The 18,833-nt window shown below is 45.5% G+C and overlaps 1 protein-coding gene across 3 annotated transcripts in view; it reads left to right on the plus strand.

Moving 5' to 3' along the window:
- Window positions 1-18,833, plus strand: part of LOC132821584 (uncharacterized protein DDB_G0290685-like) — a 112,187-nt gene that overhangs the window by 54,420 nt on the left and 38,934 nt on the right. For all 3 annotated transcript variants that reach the window (XM_060834244.1, XM_060834245.1, XM_060834246.1), the window contains 2 exons: window positions 29-280; window positions 1,013-1,261. In XM_060834244.1, coding sequence (XP_060690227.1) covers window positions 29-280; window positions 1,013-1,261 — 501 coding nt within the window. The remainder of the gene's footprint in view (window positions 1-28; window positions 281-1,012; window positions 1,262-18,833) is intronic.

An 18,833-nucleotide genomic window follows, 5' to 3' on the forward strand; every position in this document is an offset into this window, starting at 1 on the left:
ACTGTTATTTTCCCAAAATGTATCAAAGGAGTTATAGCAGATCAAGGACAACAACGGAATGAACAAATGGAAATGAGAGAATCCAGTCCATTTGTAATAGGAGCAACCAATCATGATTTTGGACAAAACAATCCAACTTCTGACCAAAATACAGAAGATCTAACAGAAAATATCGACGCAAAAATGAATGAAGGAAAGGGAACAGTGGAAACATTGGAAGAAAACAGTTCTGAACTGATGAAAAATGGAAGTTTGTTACATCAAACAGATGGGAAAGAAGGTACGTGTGTAAACAAATTAGAAGATGATGTCACCATTGAAATGGCGCCAACTGAGAAAACAAAAAGACATTTTTGGTATATAGATTGAGAGGAAAATAAAACAGGATTATGTGGGGGAGGTAAGAAACTTAGAATGTGGAATAACTATTGAAAATGTAATATGCATCAAAAATTGACTGTCAACTAAAACAGAAAATGTGTCAGAATAGACTAAACTTCATGAAATAGCAATGGAAAAAATTGAAACATTATGGGAGGAGTTCATTTGCAGCACAAGAGAATACTAAGGAAGCAAATGCAACAGCAGAGAAAACTTACGTTGAAATTGCAGAGCTGAAAGATGAAAAGACAATGGGGAGAGAGGGCCTTCAGGTGTATAAACCTGCTTTCATCAATTTTGACTCCCAACTGCCCAGTCATTGCTGTGTACGAAAATTGGTGCCCTTCATGTTGCCAACTAAGATAGTTCACAATGAATTGTATTACCTATTTTGCTCGCAACTTAAAACAACACCATAATAGAAACAGCAAATGTTGGGGTGATTCAGCAAGTCAGTCAACACGTGCAGAGAGAAAAGCAGAGTGAAGTTTTCTGCCGAGGTGCTCCAGTTTCCAGCATCTCTAGTATTTTGATTTTAAATTAAAACCATGCTTTGATTTAAACTGTAGCAGTTAACAATTAGATAATGCATATTTCTTTAACTTTGTCATTTTTCCGAAATGTGACACAGGTGGGAATGCAGATGTCGTTGTGAAATGGAATGAAGAAAAGAGAGTGAGAAAATCCAGTGGAACTGGAAATGAAGTGAATAGTCATGACATTAGGGAATACACTCTATCTTCTGACCAAAATATAGAACATTCTCCAGAAAGCAGTAATGCTGTAATAAACGAGGAACATGGGATAATGAAAGACATTGAAACGATGGTTGAGCCGAAAGAAAGGGAAAAACAGACAGGGGAAACAGAATGGAACAAAGGTATGTAAGTTGTACATGAAGCAAATACGACATAATTGAAATCCTTATGACTGAGAAAACAAAAAGACACCAATAGTATGAAGAAAAGTATTGGAGAAGACTGAATTGAACAGAAAAGAAAATGATAGACAAACTAGTAGGCGGTAGAAAGGCAAATTGGCATTCCATTAAATCAAACACTAGGAAGGTGAAAAACAGAGGTGACATTATGGGTCAGTGGTTAGCAATACTGTCTCACAGCACCAGGGACCTGGGTTTGATTCCAGCCTTGGAACGACTGTCTGTGTGGAGTTTGCACATTATCCCTTTGTCTGTGTGTGTTTCCTCCAACATTCCAAAGATATGTAAGTTAGGTGGATTGGCCATGCTAAATTGACTGTAGTGTTCAGGGATGTGCAGGCTAGGTGGTTTAGCCACGTGAAATGTATGGATGCGGTAGGTAGGAGTAGGATGCTCGTTGTTGGATTTTTGTGGACTTGATGGGCTGAATGACCCGCATCCACACTGGACAGATTGTATAGAGGTCAAAATTGGGTGAATCTGTTGAAGAAATCATTGGAATTTTAAAGGGTGTGTTAATGAACGGCATTCGGCATTTATTACCACACATTGATAGCTTGGATATGAAAGGAGTGAGCCAAGACACAGATATCTGTAAATGGTTGTGTCAACTTGTCAGCATCGCACTTAGTATTTATCAGAAGTAAATCAGCTCCAGATAGTTTTTGTGAGGGAAACATTTGCAGACAGGAGTATCTTGGTTTGTTAAACACCCCATAATTTATGTTAGCATGTATAATTGGAAAGGGAGGTTTAGCTGTTGCTCAGTTTTTCTGCCATTATTCTCATTATAGAGGTTCACTTTAAATTACAATACTTTCCAAGTAATGTAAATGTAATTATTAGCTCAAATTAAATTATCATGTATGTTAATTACATGGTCTAACTACACTCTACCAATCAGCTGCCTGTCCTCAAATGTACAAACCTGAGTGCTGACCTGTAGGTTAGAGAGAGCCTGCACATCACCAGTCGATAAGGAAGGCTAATTAAGAAGCAGGTATGACCCAGGAAAAAGAATATGAGAGGTTCTGGAGGGAGGACTCCCTGCTCCTTTAGGCTGTGACGAAGCAAGCATTTGCATTGCTTTGGAAAAAAACTTCAACAATTAAAGCTAATTCAAACTGCTGTCAGAGCCATTAGCTCTTTATTAAAGATTGCATGAAGGTAGTCATGATAAGTTGATACGATAGGACCAATATCAAGTAAAATTCTTGAGCTCTAAATTGCCTTCGGCCGTTACTTTAAGCATGCAGAGATTTTCACGTGAAATCAGAGGGAGACAGACAGATGAATTCTGAGTGGGGACTTAACATGCTCAGATTTAATTGCCCATCTGTCTAGTTAGTATTGGATGTTTTGACTCGTGTTATGCAATTTGCAAACTGAGATTGTTCAAAGTGAACAGAGATCTCAATTTTGACAATTTTAAAATAACACCATGCATAGATGTTAATTATACTTATTATAAATCAGATTATGTGTTTTTGAAACTGTTATTTTCCCACAAATTCTCAAAGGAGTGATTGCAGATCAAGGAATACCAAGGAATGAACAAATGGGAATGAAAGAATCCAGTCCATTGGTTAATGGAGCAACCAACTATGATCTTGTACAAAGCAATCCAACTTCTGACCAAAATACAGAAGGTCTAACAGAAAATACCTATGTAAAGCAATGAATGGAAATCAATGAGTGGGATCATACAGGGCTGTGGTGCGAAATCTGGAAGAACTGTGGAAAATAATTGGAAACACTTTCTCAACATTTTCCAGATCAGTTCCAAACTTCGAGATCAGAGTCTTTCTCAGAGGGAACAAGTTTTCTATTAATGGCGACTAATGCATGTTATCGGCCTCATTAAATGTACACCTCCCATTACTTCTTTGTAGCTCCCTTCCATACTATACACCGCAAGGAAACTAGACATGGATGAGGAAAATGGGACAGTGGAAACAGTGGAAGGAATGAGTTCTGAGCTGATGGATAATGGAAGTTTGTTACATAAAATGGATGGAGAAGAAGGTACGTTTGTAAACAAATTAGAAGATGATGTCACTATTGAAATGGCGCCAATTGAGAAAACTAAAAGACACTTATGGTATGTAGGTAGGGAGGAAAATGAAAGAAGATTATGTGGGGAAGGTAAGGAACTGAGAATGTGGAATGACCAATAAAAAAGTAACATGCATCAAAAAAGTAAATTGACATTCAACTGAACAGAAATTGGGACAAAATAAAGTGAAGTTGGTGAATGGCAGATAAGTGGAATCTGATGCACCACTTTGTGGGCAGGCACCCGGAGGTCCTGGTAGATGCAAAAAGGCAAGGCAAGGCAGGGATGCCGCAAGCATGGAGGTAGCTCAAGGCAAGTGAGCTCTACAAAAGTATGTGTGCAATGCTGAGATATGGCCTGGTCCAGACTACAAGCTGCAACTTGCTCCATGTCCATGTACAAAGTCACCTTGCAGTCGTCTTTCAATGTTAGGGGACATTGTGTCCTGAAGTGCAGTTTTGAGTTGCAGAAGTAAGTGGATTGGAAAGGTAACATGGGGTCCTGAGAAGCTGGTAAGTGACATAGAACCATAGAAATTCTACAGTGTGGAAGCAGCCTTCGACCCATCAAGTTCACCCAGATGCTCAAAAGAGCATCCTACCCAGACCCACACCACTACCCCAACCCTCTAACCCTGTCGGATGGTAGTAATTGTGGATGAGGTGTTAGTGTGTCCAGTGCATTGGAGCATGCCCTGAAATATAGGATTGATAGAAGTTCCGTTGAGCAATCGATGAGTTTTCTGACTTATTGTTGAGAATTCTTAGTGTCTCGTTTCCTTGCGGTGTATAGTATGGAAGGGAGCTACATATAAGTAATGGGAGGTGTACATTTAATGAGGCCGATAACATGCATTAGTCCCCATTAATAGAAAACTTGTTCCCTCTGAGCAAGACTCTGATCTCGAAGTTTGGAACTGATCTGGTAAATGTTGAGAAAGTGTTCCCAATTATTTTCCACAGTTCTTCCAGATTTCGCACCACAGCCCTGTATGATCCCACTCATTGATTTCCATTCATTGGTTTACATAGGTATTCTCCACAATGTATTAAGATCCTGAATCAATTTGTTGGATTTCTATTCAAGCAGTGTTAAAAATATAAACTTCATTCTCTTTACTTTTGTCCATTATAGTTAACTTTTAAAAAATTGTATCTAATAACTCAATTTCCAAATCATGTCCTTTCCTTCTACCATGGGCCTGAGATCTTATCACAACACAGTCATGAATCAATCTAAAATGTTCCTGTTGTAATATTTCAGTTTCTTTTACCTCTGAATTTTTTTTCCACCCATGATGAGGTTAGTATTTTTGAATCTGCCGGGTTATTTCATAAAGTCAAATCAAACCCTTCTATTGGAATTTGTTTCACCATTCACAGAACAACTGCTCCTACCAAGTCACTTTATAATTGGACTCTATATAATGAGACTGGTTTGTTGCCAGTTGAATATTCTGTTGATTGAGGTTAAATTAAAACCACAGAGCATTTTGCATGGATGGACAACAGATTTATTGCAACTGTTGGCCCTGGTTTGTCACCTCATTCTGAGAATTGCACGGCCTCATCTACACACCACTTGACAGCTGCCTGACCTCAAATGGTGTAAAGTAATTGTTGTGCTTCAGAGAGGCCAATGGCCAGTGGGAATTGTTATCTAAAAGAATGAATGGCACAGGGTACTGGATATGACATGGCATCAGAAGCAGGAACCTTGAAACATTAGGCTGCTCCTAAGTGAGTATTTTTTGCCCTAGAAGATCTCTTCACTGTTCCTGACAACAATCAAACCTGCTTTCATCTGCCCAATACAGATTAAAAAGGAGATACATGGGTGATAAATGAGAAGGCCACTGATAGTTGAAATATTTACAACTGAGAAAACACAAAGACACTTATTTGGTCGTAGGTCAGAATGGAAATATGGGAGTGGGTCAAGTGGGACAGCAATGGAACAGAGGGCAAAACTATAGAAACAAAAATAGTCCCAGTACACTCCAAGTGTCAGCCAACCAGCGTCAAACGGTGTAAAGTGACTACTGACCTTCAGGTTAGAGAGAGCTTCCACATCACCAGTAGCTGAGCAAGGCTAATTAGAAAGTTGGTATGACAGAGGGAAATGAATACAAGACTTGCTGAAGGGAGGACTCTCTGCTCCTATAGGCTCTGACTAAGCAATCATTTCCATTGCCTTGAAAAATCTCTTCACTCTTTCTGACAACAATCAAAGCTGATGCAAACTTCTGTAAGAACAATTAACTCTTCTTTAAAGACTTGCATGAAAGCAGTCATGAGAGGTTGATATGATAAGACCAATATCAAGTAAAATTCCTGAGTGTTAAATTGCCTCATGCCGATATTTTGAGCCTGCAGAGACTTTCAAATGAAGATCAGAGTCATAGAGTCATAGAGATGTACAGCATGGAAACAGACCCTTCGGTCCAACCCGTCCGTGCCGATCAGGTACCCCAACCCAATCTAGTCCCACCTACCAGCACCTGGCCCATATCCCTCCAAACCCTTCCTATTCATATACCCATCCAAATGCCTCTTAAATGTTGCAATTGTACCAGCCTCCACCACATCTTCTGGCAGCTCATTCCATACACGTACCATCCTCTGCGTGAAAAGGTTGCCCCTTAGATCTCTCTTATACCTTTCCCCTCTCACCCTAAACCTATGCCCTCTAGTTCTGGACTCCCCAACCCCAGTGAAAAGACTTTGCCTATTTATTCTATCCATGCCCCTCATAATTTTGTAAATCTCTATAAGGTCACCCCTCAGCCTCCGACGCTCCAGGGAAAACAGTTCCAGCCTGTTCATCCTCTCCCTGTAGCTCAGTTCCTCCAACCCTGGCAACACCCTTGTAAATCTTTTCTGAACCCTTTCAAGTTTCACAACATCTTTCCGATAGGAAGGAGACCAGAATTGCACGCAATATTCCAACAGTGATTTAACCAATGTCCTGCACAGCTGCAACATGACCTCCCAACTCCTGTACTCAATACTCTGACCAATCTACCTGCAACTCCACTTTCAAGGAGCTATGAACCTGCACTCAAAGGTCTCTGTTCAGCAACACTCCCTCGGACATAACCATTAAGTGTATAAGTCTTGCTAAGATTTGCTTTCCCAAAATGCAGCACCTCGCATTTATCTGAATTAAACTCCACCTGCCACTTCTCAGCCCATTGGCCCATCTGGTCAAGATCCTGTTGTAATATGAGGTAACACTCTTCGCTGTCCACTACACCTCCAATTTTGGTGTCATCTGCAAACTTACTAACTCTACCTCTTATGCTCGGTAAATGACAAAGAGTAGAGAGCCCAGCACCGATCCTTGTGGCACTCCATTGGTCACAGGTCTCCAGTCTGAAAAACAACCCTCCACCACCATCCTCTGTCTTCTACCTTTGAGCCAGTTCTGTAACCAAATGGCTAGTTCTCCCTGTATTCCATGAGATCTAACCTTGCTAATCAGTCTCCGATGAGGAACTTTGTCGAATGCCTTACTGAAATCCATATAGATGACATTTACTGCTCTGCCCTCATCAATCTTCTTTGTAACTTCATCAAAAAACTCAATCAAGTTTGTGAGGCATGATTTCTCATGCACAAAGCCACGTTTACTATCCCTAATCAGTCCTTGCCTTTCCAAATACATGTACATCCTGTCCCTCAGGATTCCCTCCAACAACTTGCCCACCACCGAGATCAGGCTCACTGGTCTATAGTTCCCTGGCTTGTCCTTATCATCCTTCTTAAACAGTGGCACCAAGTTTGCCAACCTTCAGTCTTCTGGCACCTCACCTGTGACTATCGATGATACAAATATCTCAGCAAGAGACCCAGCAATCACTTCTCTAGTTTCCCACAGAGTTCTCGGGTACAACCGATCAGGTCCTGGGGATTTATCCACCTTTAAACATTTCAAGACATCCAGCACTTCCTCCTCTGTAATCTGGACATTTTGCAAGATGTCACCATCTATTTCCCTACAGTCTATATCTTCCATATCATTTTCCACAGTAAAGGCAGACAGAAAATAGTGAATTATCAGTGGGTACTTAACATGTTCACATTTAACTGCCCATCTGTCTAGTTAGTATTGAAAGTTGTGACTAGTGTTCTTGAATTTGCAAACTGAGATGGTTCAAAGTGAACAGAGAACTCAATTTTGACAAATTTAAAATAACATCATGCATAGATGTTAATTATACCTATTTTAAATCAGATCATGAGATTTTGAAACTGTTATTTTCCCAAAATGTATCAAAGGAGTGATAGCAGATCAAGGACAACAATGGAATGAACAAATGGAAATGAGAGAATCCAGTCCATTTGTAATAGGAGCAACCAATCATGATCTTGGACAAAACAATCCAACTTCTGACCAAAATACAGAAGATCTAACAGAAAATATCGACGCAAAAATGAATGAAGAAAAGGGAAGAGTGGAAACATTGGAAGAAAACAGTTCTGAACTGATGAAAAATGGAAGTTTGTTACATCAAACAGATGGGAAAGAAGATACGTGTGTAAACAAATTAGAAGATGATGTCACCATTGAAATGGCGCCAACTGAGAAAACAAAAAGACATTTTTGGTATATAGATCGAGAGGAAAATAAAACAGGATTATGTGGGGGAGGTAAGAAACTGAGAATGTGGAATAACTATTGAAAATGTAATATGCATCAAAAATTGACTGTCAACTAAAACAGAAAATGTGTCAGAATAGACTAAACTTCATGAAATAGCAATGGAAAAATTTGAAACATAATGGGAGGAGTTCATTTGCAGCACAAGAGAATACTAAGGAAGCAAATGCAACAGCAGAGAAAACTTACGTGAAAATTGCAGAGCTGAAAGATGAAAAGACAATGGGGAGAGAGGGCCTTCAGGTGTATAAACCTGCTATCATCAATTTTGACTCCCAACTGCCCAGTCATTGCTGTGTACGAAAATTGGTGCCCTTCATGTTGCCAACTAAGATAGTTCACAATGAATTGTATTACCTATTTTGCTCGCAACTTAAAACAACACCATAATAGAAACAGCAAATGTTGGGGTGATTCAGCACGTCAGTCAACACGTTGTTGAGACGGAAACCGAATGGTCTCATCTCTACATGTTCGTTGGAAGGAGAGATCAAACCAGCTAGAGTTTGGAGCAAAAACACCGTTTATTACAGAATCAAAACTGGCAAACTATACAACGAATTCAAAAGCATGCAAATTCGTTGGAGAAGGCGTTCTCCCTCTCCCTTCGGATCTGGTGCAGTTATACTTCGCGCTTCCTCGAGTTCCCGGTCAGGTTCCCCTTGTTCGGCTCTTTCATTGGTCGGTTCACCTGTCTGTGAAGGGATTAGTGTCTCTATTGGCTTCCCCGAGATACCTGTCCCACTCCTGCTGTGCTGAACAATGGGTAGACATCCTGGGTTCGGCAGTTTCCGATCTTATAAATTAAAAGTTTATTGTTGGAAGGGTTTCCTCATTGCCATGCGTCTGGCTGTCTGGGCGTTCACAATAGTTCTCCATAGTTGAATATACAGATATTATCATTTAACATAGGACCCGAATGAGTTTGACGTCAGCGGAGGCATTAGCAAGTACTTTATCAATCAAGTGTAGTATCGGTGCGATTTACACTATCCGATAGTTACCGGTTTCCTTTATTAACAATGAGAGTGTAACAGGATGATCTGAAACTGACGGACATGTTCTAATCCCCCAGGAATGTGGCCCCAGGCAGACAGTCCTGCAGTGGCTGGGTTTACTTTACATGGCTGTGTTTTAGCTGGTATCTGACAGTGTCTGCTTTAATAATGGTGCTCCCCTCCCTAGCCCCAATGTAGGTACCCCGATAGCAGATTATCCCCAACATTCCCTCCCTTGGCCTCGAAAGAGGCTACACCCCCTTATCCCGTAAGGAACGCAACCCCACGAGGCGACCGGTGTCCGGTGTTGTATCGCCAAGACTCACCGGTTCTAAGGAGACAGTCATATGGGGATGAAGGGTGCCCTGAAAAACGCGCCGCTACACAATTAAGCAATAGATAGTCATGCTAAGCTAAACTAATAGTTGAAGTAATTGAGGCAGTGTCTGCAGAAATAACGAAAAGCACAGGATTAGACAAGCATTGCAATAAGTCATTCAGAGCTGGCGGAATGTACGCGAGTGCGTTAGAATGAGTAAGCCATTTAGTAAACGGAAGTCTGTAGTCCAAAGAGCCGGCAAATGTAAATAGGCGTTGTAAGTTTGGAAAGGGAGTAGGAACAGCCTGGTACCAGCAGGTAGGTACCCGCTAGAGATGTGAAACCCAGTGTGAAACTGTATTGTGCCCCGGTGGTCCTGCAGATCAGTATGCTCCAGAGAGCAGCAGTGCTGTCCAACCGTCCGACACAGATGCAAGCAGGCAGAAATCTCATCAAATGGAGACGAACGGAGGCCACGCGTTCCGATGTCAATGCGCGACTGTGCCTGTCTTAGGTTGCCCCTCGCCCGAGGGATCTTACCTGTCATTGGCTAACCAGTCGTGCTGCATTGAGTAATAGATGGCGACATCCATTTCACCACCCCAAGGACAGGCATGGGCAGCTCAGTAGCATGGTCAGTGGCCTCCGAGGGTGGCTGAGGGCAGTCAGGAATACTGGACAGTCCGCAAAGGCCGCCTGCGAGAACAGCAGTGTCTCAATTGCCAAGGCACACAGTACATTTCACCCCCCCGCTGTTATGGAAGGATCAATTCACATATCCCCAATTTAAACGGGCAAAATAAATAAGTGGGGGCTCTTTGGACAACCAGGCTGCATTTAGCGTACATGAAGATGAAAAGTTAGTCATGAGTACGACAGGATCAGACGAATTCGAAAGAAAGTCATTGAGGGAGCTGACACGCACCGGTGAGATAGCACCTACTACGCCCGAACCGCGAGCTTATGCAAAGGCGGTACTATAGCAATGAAGAAAAGAATTGGGAGGTCCCCACTCGCCAGCCCTTATCGCAACCAGCCGTAAGCAAGAAACCCGGTATCATGGCTCACGAGCGGACGTCGCATTACAGCATGTATTGGATGTGTCCCTGTCCGTTTGTAGGAGGTCACACACAGGCTGTCGTGTTGTCGGAGTTGGTGGCAGCGGCGTCTCCTGGTGGAGCTCAACGGATGAGGGTCCGGTTGAAAAGTAATGATACCTTATCACCTTTAAATCAGTGAGATGGGGCTGTGGGAATGCAGTAAAAAGGAGTCCCCGCATCACCAGGGTGATATATGGCGGGGTCAGTCAGGAACTATGTGACTACTATGGGAAATAAAGTGTTGTGTTGTAAGGGGTCTTTGGGGTGGCATGTCTGGGAGACCGGAATGGACAGGAGGCAGTCCCCAAAGTCTCCAGTCAGTACTCCTGAACATAAGGTCTGTGCTCATGTGGACTGTCAAATGCAACCAGGAAGAGTGTACTCAACCATTTGTGTAAGAGGAATGGGGGCAGATATAAAGACCATGGTGAAAATAATGACGGTAGTGTGAAAGCCTTAACTATTCTTATGAGTCGCGGACCTGTATGTGGCAGTATTCCACAAAAAGGAGTCACATCAAAATAGAGAGAACTCTGTGTGAGGTAGAAGGAGTGATTTCATGTAAGGGAAAGGGTACAACTTTACACAAAGGTAGTCAGAGGGATTCGTGATCTCAAATCAGAGAAAAAAGGCTCCCCAGCATGGGCTGCCACAAAAAGGCAGTCGAGGCAGGGGTAGCCAGATTATACTGTAGGTGTTTTAATGTTCGTCGAATTACGAAGAGGCAGAGGAAAAATGTAAAAAACGTAATCATGACACTGGTCCAGTGTCGGTGAGGTAATTGCGGGGAGCAGTCACGCAAACGGTGTCAAGTCGCAATATTCTGACAAAGTTAAAATCAAGTGTGCGCATAGTGTGGAAGACAATTAGTAGGATAATCCGTGTCCATTTGAGCAGCAGCACTATACGGGGGAGATGAAAGTCGGGACACTGATACAAATGCAAGATAGTACGAGTGGCAGTTATGACTCGGTGGGAATGTGTGCTTGCAGCTGCAGGAGCGCAGGCGCCTGTATGTTTTAAAACGCAATGTTCGAAGAGTAAACACATTCGTCCAGAAGTTGTGTCGAAAAAATAGAGTAAGTCCCTCGAGAGGGAAGTGGGATTGGTAATAGTGAGAAGGGGACCACAGTAGACTGCATAGGGGAAGGCAAACGGTACGCTTTGATAATGCACAGTAAGGGACACAAGTAGTTTCGATTAGTACACCGGGGAACTGCCCGTGCTCGGGGTGCGCAACCAGTGGGGCTGTCGTAGGACTACCGTTTGATGAGCCACCCATGGAGACCGTTTAGGATAAGGGTCATTAATGTGGAAATGATGAGGATTTCCATCAACGCTGTGGTAACAGGCCAATAGAGCAGGTAAATTTCCACTGTGTGGTTAGGGAAGACACAGCGCAGGGGATCCCCTAACCTCTCGGGGGCGCAGCATAAGCCTCAAGGCAGCTGGGACCCCCCTTTTGCAGGCAGGGCGGGGATTTTCGCCACCAGACACTTGGGTATGATATTGGAGCGAACCGCGACTGTGAGGCAGACAGTATTGGTAACATCGGGAAAGGCGCCTATACAATGGAGAAAGACCAATGTAGATAAAAAGGGGTTGAGCCACCAGCTAAAGGGCACAAACTTATCCTGGCGGCTATTTGCCCGCTCGAAGCGGAGTCTATGATAAACCAGGTGGACCTCTTAAGATAAGGCTGAATGAAGAGTTTAGACAGCGAAATAAAGTACAAGAAGAGCAAAGATATCAGTGAAATGGACCCATGTCGGGCCGTGTCAAGGTGGGGCTGCATGTTCCCATCTCAGTCTGCATCTCCCCGCGAGGTCCTGTCTCATCGAGTGATTTTAGGGATATATTAGGTTGTGCTGACCTGGAGCAATGGGAGAAGTGGTGCGTGTAGTGGCCTATGTGTTTCCAGCCAGCTCAGTATAAGATATGATGATGATGATTATGGAGAGGGGGCCTTTCTCACCGGGACCCTGATGAGTAAAGCAAAACTCTGGGCAATTAGGAGATTTGCGGCGGAACGAAGTTGGACTGTTTGCCTGAGGGGGCTTGTTTCCCTGAATGAGGTACAGAACGAGAGGTGCAAGTACAATCCTTGTATATGCAAGAACCTGCTTGTGTGAGGGGCCGTGTGCCCTAGCCGAAAGAGTGTGCGCAGGTGCTGCGGGCATGTTGGGAAGGAGAGAGAGAGAGAGAGAGAATTACAAAAGGCTGGTCAGACAGGTCAGGACAGAAATTGTCTGTGTAGCACTTTCCTCCGTTTAATACTTGAGGATTTGATCAGTTTGAGGGAAGTAACAGCCTTTAAAAGATACCCCGGGAAAAGGATCATAAAGGAACCTGGTGACCCTGCCGTTCTCAGTGCGTACCTGTGCGTCGGAAAAGATATGAACAGATGAATTGGCGAGGAGCACTCGTAGCTGAGGAGACTGAAGGATTTAGGCAGGGCATGAGGGTTGGGAAGTCCTGGTAGCAAACCTCAGGGAGCATGAGACTTTGGAAAGAAGATGGGGCGCAGAGCAAGGCAGTAGAAGCATAGTGAGTGAAATGCCCTAATGGAGAGATGAGGCCAGAAGATGAGTTACTGTGTCCTGGTAGAAAACCTCAGGGAGCTTAAAACCTTAAAAAGAGATGGAGTGTAAGGATCCGCGGATCTTCTATTCAGCAAGACCCAGTTGAATTCATGCAAGCTGAATGAAAGACAGAACTAAGACGACCTCAGATCCGGCGGTGAACATAAAGTGTGTGGGTTTGGGAGAAAACGATGAAGGGGCGTGACTATGGCGTGGGGAATGGGGAGCGGGGTTGTAGGATAGGGCAGTACAATCGGCAAGAGGAGTCTGTACGAGATTTCAATGGGAAGGTTTGGTACTGACTGGCAGTTACAGGCTGCATGTTCAAAGCATTGGAGAGTGTAGCCTCAGACAGGTAGACTGGCTGGCATCTTCACCCCGCATGGTTGCCAATACCCGCTTTAGGGACTGGAAATGGCCGTGTCTGTGGCAGCAGTAGCTCAACCCTCCCTAGCCGCAAAGTTGAGGAGGGGGACAAGTAGCAGGAGAAAATTGCTTTAAAATGAGCGTCCATAATGCTTTAGCGAATGAAAAAATCTGTGGACTTGGGAGAAAAGATAAAAATGGGTTCGTGAGAGGGGGCAGAAAAATGTGGAGGGCATAGACGGAAGAAGGAGTAGGTGGGACCCCCTCGTTCTTGGCACTTTGTGAACACGAGGGGAAAAGGGATGGCCTAAACACCCATGTCGGCGGACAAAAAGATGAGTGAGCGGCCGCAAGGAAGAGAGATGGGCCAAGCACCCTGCTGTGTGCTGAGTAGCAGGTCCTAGTTGGAGGCCTGAGGCCTGTGACCAGCGGGGGGAAAAGAGAGAGACAAAATAAGTGGGCTGGGGGATATTCGGGCAGTGGGATGGCCAACCACTGGACATACAAAACGTTGTAAATGAAAACGCACAATATGGCGATACGGCAATGCGCATGTTGTTGGTCGGGACGTTAGAGTTAGAAAGGTACAACCTGTCAGAGAAGATGTGGTTAGAGGCATGATTCATATCGACATCCCAGTAACTGAAGTGGACCTGTTCATCGAGTAATCCCATGAAGTAGGGCAATGACGCTTGAGAGACCCATCGGTGTAGCGGTGGCGCGGTAGTTGAGCTAAAAGGGTCGCGGAACGTCCGCAGGCGAGCAGCCCTTTCTAGACTGTGCAATCCTGCCAAGAGTGAGCATTCGCTCCAAAAGCGAACGGGCACCGCCCTAACTGAGCGTTCGCGCCAAAAGTCAGCTGGCCCCGCCCAACCTGAGTCTTCGCGCCAAAAGCAAGAAAGCCCGCCAAGAACTAAGGTGACCCGCCCAGAGAAGGGTGACCCGCCAAAACTAGGGTGAGCACGGGACACCCCGGGATTTACCGTCTTAGGATTCCACAACCGTAGTGTTATTAAAATAAAAGCTCAACCATCCCTTCCTGCGCCCCCTCCCTACATTTAGGTATTCCTTTCCAAGTATAAGAGTAATTAAACGTGATAGTGGGGGGACAAGCGGCATTTAATCCTAAAAATCAAGACGAGACTATGGAGAAAAATCCCAGACCGTTAAGTTATCAATCCCAAACCGCTAAGTGTAGAGAACAACACTCACGTACTCCGACACCAGTAAAACTGCTTTCGGCTGCTGGGCGGCTTCCCACGGTCCCCGTCCGTCACTCAGGCTGTCGGTGCCGGTCCACTGTACACCGAGACCTGGGATGAAACATTTGCTGCGACACCTCCGTTCGCCACGTCTGTTAAAAATCACTGCACTCACTCACTCACTCCCTCTCTCACTGGGCCGGCCCCACACTGGTTTTCATCCACATACATGCCAACCCACGCATACTGTCGGTATGTCAGTACTCTCGTCTCAGTCTGTCGCAGTCCCTTGTCCCCAGTTTTAGTGACATGTATTGAGGCATTGCATCCTCGCAGAAACTGACAATTTGTGTGAATCCGTAGCCTAATACCGGTTTATATAATCCTGAATAAAGTGGGCCTTACAAAAACATGCCGCTGTTTGGTGTTCAGTAAAAAGTAAAGATTACAACCTGTTGGGAAGGATGTAATTGGAAGCATGATGTATAATCTCCTGTGTGTTGTTGCTGTGAAAGGACAAAAGATTGACTAAAAGGCTGATAGTGAAGCAGTTTTTTTAGTTGTGGGTGGACAGAAGTTACCAATCCTAAAACAAATCAATGTGAGATTGTAGGGAAGTCCCAATTGAACCAGGCACGGACCGTGAGGTGCAAGGAGGAAAACTTACACAGTCGATCCCCAGTAAAACTGCTCTTAGTAGTTGCGCAGCTTACCATGCCGTCCCCATTTGCCATGGGCCCGTCAAGAAATCCTTGTGGTTCTCCATTCTTAGGCAAGACCCATCCACCCATTCCTGTCTATCCCGCGTCCTGGGGCCCTTTTCCATAATCCCTTGGTTGTTTCCCCCCGTTGCCGGGGTTTGCCACGTCTATACTCAGGGTGTCTATAAGAGGGTGAGCCAGCTGGGAGTGTGGACCCCGCTTGTTGCACCCTTTCCCTGCCGCAGTGGCGGGCTTTATGTCCTGTCCCTTTACAAATCCAGCATGAGTCATCTGTCTCCATATCGCATCTGTAAGAATTATGTCCAATTTCGCGACACTTCCAACAACGCCCGGGTAATGGACCCATCCTTCCCCCCTTCCGTATCCCAGCGGGCGGTCCGGTCGATCTACTGCGGCCAGGCATGTGGTACTGAGGACTGCCCGCCCTGCTAAGGGCTACGCGCCTGGGCGTAGGGCGAAGGAGAACTACACGGCTGTGGAGTCGGAGGCATAAGCTCCTGCGCTGCGCCCTTCGTCTCCAGCAGTAGAAGAACCTTTTCGAGTCGCTCTATAAGTTGCATAGGCAGTTTGGAAGCCTGTCTCTCAGCTTCCGCCTTTTCTGATGCTCGGCACCTGGATAGATAGTGGTGTATCTGTGTTTTGCCCTGGTCCTCCGGCACTGAGTGTACCCCCACAAGGTCATTCAATTTGCTCTGTACTGGGGCGGGAAGTTCTTCCATTACCCCCCGCTGAAAATGTGCTATTGGCAAGGGGGAGCCATTGGGCCTTTCCCCTGTGCCAGTCTCCCAAAGGTCCGTGGCCCTCACCAGATATTCATGTACACCGTCCCCGAACTTTAGCCTGAGGGTGCCCAGCGCATCCAGAGAAGGGGGCGGCGGACTGGGCTTGAGCAGTTCAGCTGGGGCAGGGTGTAGGATAGTGGGCGTGTGAAGGGTAGGGGGAAGGGGGTAAAGTGGGGTCTGGTTGGGAACCCACTCGGGTTCATACTCCGGGAGGGGGTCGTGTTCGCTCTGACTGGGCGTCTCTGCGAGCGGGGCTGGCAAGTGGGTCAGAGACCTTACTAAGAGCTCCCGTAGGGAGACAGATTCGTCAGCTGCCTTAGCAGAAGGCTTTGACAGATTGAAAAGAACTTCCTTCTTCCCATCTCTTTTCCCATGTAAGTAGGTGTGGAGACTGGTTTGGAAGTTTTCTGAATGTACTGGTGTGAAAAAGGGCTGGTCAGCAGCAGGGAAGCAGCCCTTGCGCCGCCACAAATCGAGGTTGTTGTCGATGTAGCGGAGTGTCCACTGGGCCTCTTTGGTGGTGTTGTTTTCTCTTAGCTGTGCACGAATCCCGTCTAGCACCTTTCCCATAAGGGGCTGAGGTGCCGGGGTGTTCGGGAGTGGGGTGTACTCGGTGGTGTGTGCATCAGCTGGAATGGAAACAGCAGCAGTGAGGTGGTGCAACTCTCGGGCAGGGGCGTCCGAGATGACTGGGGCCGTGGTGGAGGTACAGTGGCCCCCTTGCCACTGTGGGTTCAATGTTACTAACAGTTTCGTCTTCCACCCCAGGGATTTATCGGCGGTCGGTGGTGCGCCATCAGTAGGGGGTTCCCCTAGGCCTATCGTTTGCCGCGCTGAATATTGCGGCGCGAGTAGGAGACCGTTTAAAATTTTGGTCATTAGCGCCGTATCTGTGAAGGTCTCTTTTAGTCTCGTCAATATCAGGTCTTTTTGGGCGGGCGCTTGGTTAAACACTTGATCCAGTGCTGTCTTGTGCACTGTTACACTGTCCAGTAATAAATGGGCATGCCAAGTTACGTCTGTGCCAACCGTGAGGTGCCACCAGGGCACTCCGGGGCGTAATGGTCGAAATTGGGTCATTTTTGGTGGTCCAAAGTTCAAGTCCCCCATGACGGATCTCACCTGGTGGGTACCGCTTTAAAACCAGTGCATTTTTCAAAAGCCTGACCTTCGCGTGGCAGATTTCTGCTCTTAACAACCGGTCTAAGGCAAACGCCTGTGCAGGTAAACCCTATCCAGGAGATGAGATCCGCCCTCTGTCCCCTTAGGATGCTAGCAGCGAGTGTGTCTATCGATAGTTGTCAGAGATAAAGTGCTTACTAAAAAAGAAAGGATCCAATAAGTCAAGTGCGGTCAGCGCTGTATTAATTAATTTCAGAAAGCGTCCAGGCTCCGTAAGCCACGCTTTTACCTTAACTCAGAAACCGCGTCCAGGATCCGAAATCCACGCGTAAAACTCAAACTCAAAAAGCTGCGTCCAGGATCCGAAATCCACGCATTAACTTAACTCACAAACCGCGTCCAGGATCCGAAATCCACGCGTAAAACTCAAACTCAAAAAGCTGCGTCCAGGATCCGAAATCCACGCAGTAAGTCGACTCAAAAAGCGCGCATTAACTTAAGGCTAGCCATGGATCAATTAGTCACTTCAGTACTGCGATAACAGGCAGGTATTAGTGAAGAAGTGAGAAAATAGCTTACCAGTATGGACTCTGCAACGTTGCTGCCAAACAGATTTAAAAGTACTGTTTGTGTTGGTGAGGATCAGGGAGCAGACAAAGACTGACTAACTAAAAAATTTTACCTACTGGAAGTCTTTGCTTTAACAGGCGCTTCCTCACCTTTTAAAAGTTTGGCCGAAAGTTTGTCTGCCCTCCGGTCCGCCAACGTGGCCAACTTGCGGTCGTCTCTTTCCCTTCCCACGGTCAGGCTCACCATCTGTTGAGACGGAAACCGAATGGTCTCGTCTCTACGTGTTCGTTGGAAGGAGAGATCAAACCGACTAGAGTTTGGAGCAAAAACACCGTTTATTACAGAATCAAAACTGGCAAACTATACAACGAATTCAAAAGCATGCAAATTCGTTGGAGAAGGCGTTCTGCCTCTCCCTTCGGATCTGGTGCAGTTATACTTCGCGCTTCCTCGAGTTCCCGGTCAGGTTCCCCTTGTTCGGCTCTTTCATTGGTCGGTTCACCTGTCTGTGAAGGGATTAGTGTCTCTATTGGCTGCCCCGAGATACCTGTCCCACTCCTGCTATGCCGAACAATGGGTAGACATCCTGGGTTCGGCAGTTTCCGATCTTGTAAATTAAAAGTTTATTGTTGGAAGGGTTTCCTCATTGCCATGCGTCTGGCTGTCTGGGCGTTCACAATAGTTCTCCATAGTTGAATATACAGATATTATCATTTAACATAGGACCCGAATGAGTTTGACGTCAGCGGAGGCATTAGCAAGTACTTTATCAATCAAGTGTAGTATCGGTGCGATTTACACTATCCGATAGTTACCGGTTTCCTTTATTAACAATGAGAGTGTAACAGGATGATCTGAAACTGACGGACATGTTCTAATCCCCCAGGAATGTGGCCCCAGGCAGACAGTCCTGCAGTGGCTGGGTTTACTTTACATGGCTGTGTTTTAGCTGGTATCTGACAGTGTCTGCTTTAATAATGGTGCTCCCCTCCCTAGCCCCAATGTAGGTACCCCAATAGCAGATTCTCCCC

This window comes from Hemiscyllium ocellatum, chromosome 13 (genome assembly GCF_020745735.1).
Source record: "Hemiscyllium ocellatum isolate sHemOce1 chromosome 13, sHemOce1.pat.X.cur, whole genome shotgun sequence".
Lineage (NCBI taxonomy): Eukaryota > Metazoa > Chordata > Chondrichthyes > Orectolobiformes > Hemiscylliidae > Hemiscyllium > Hemiscyllium ocellatum.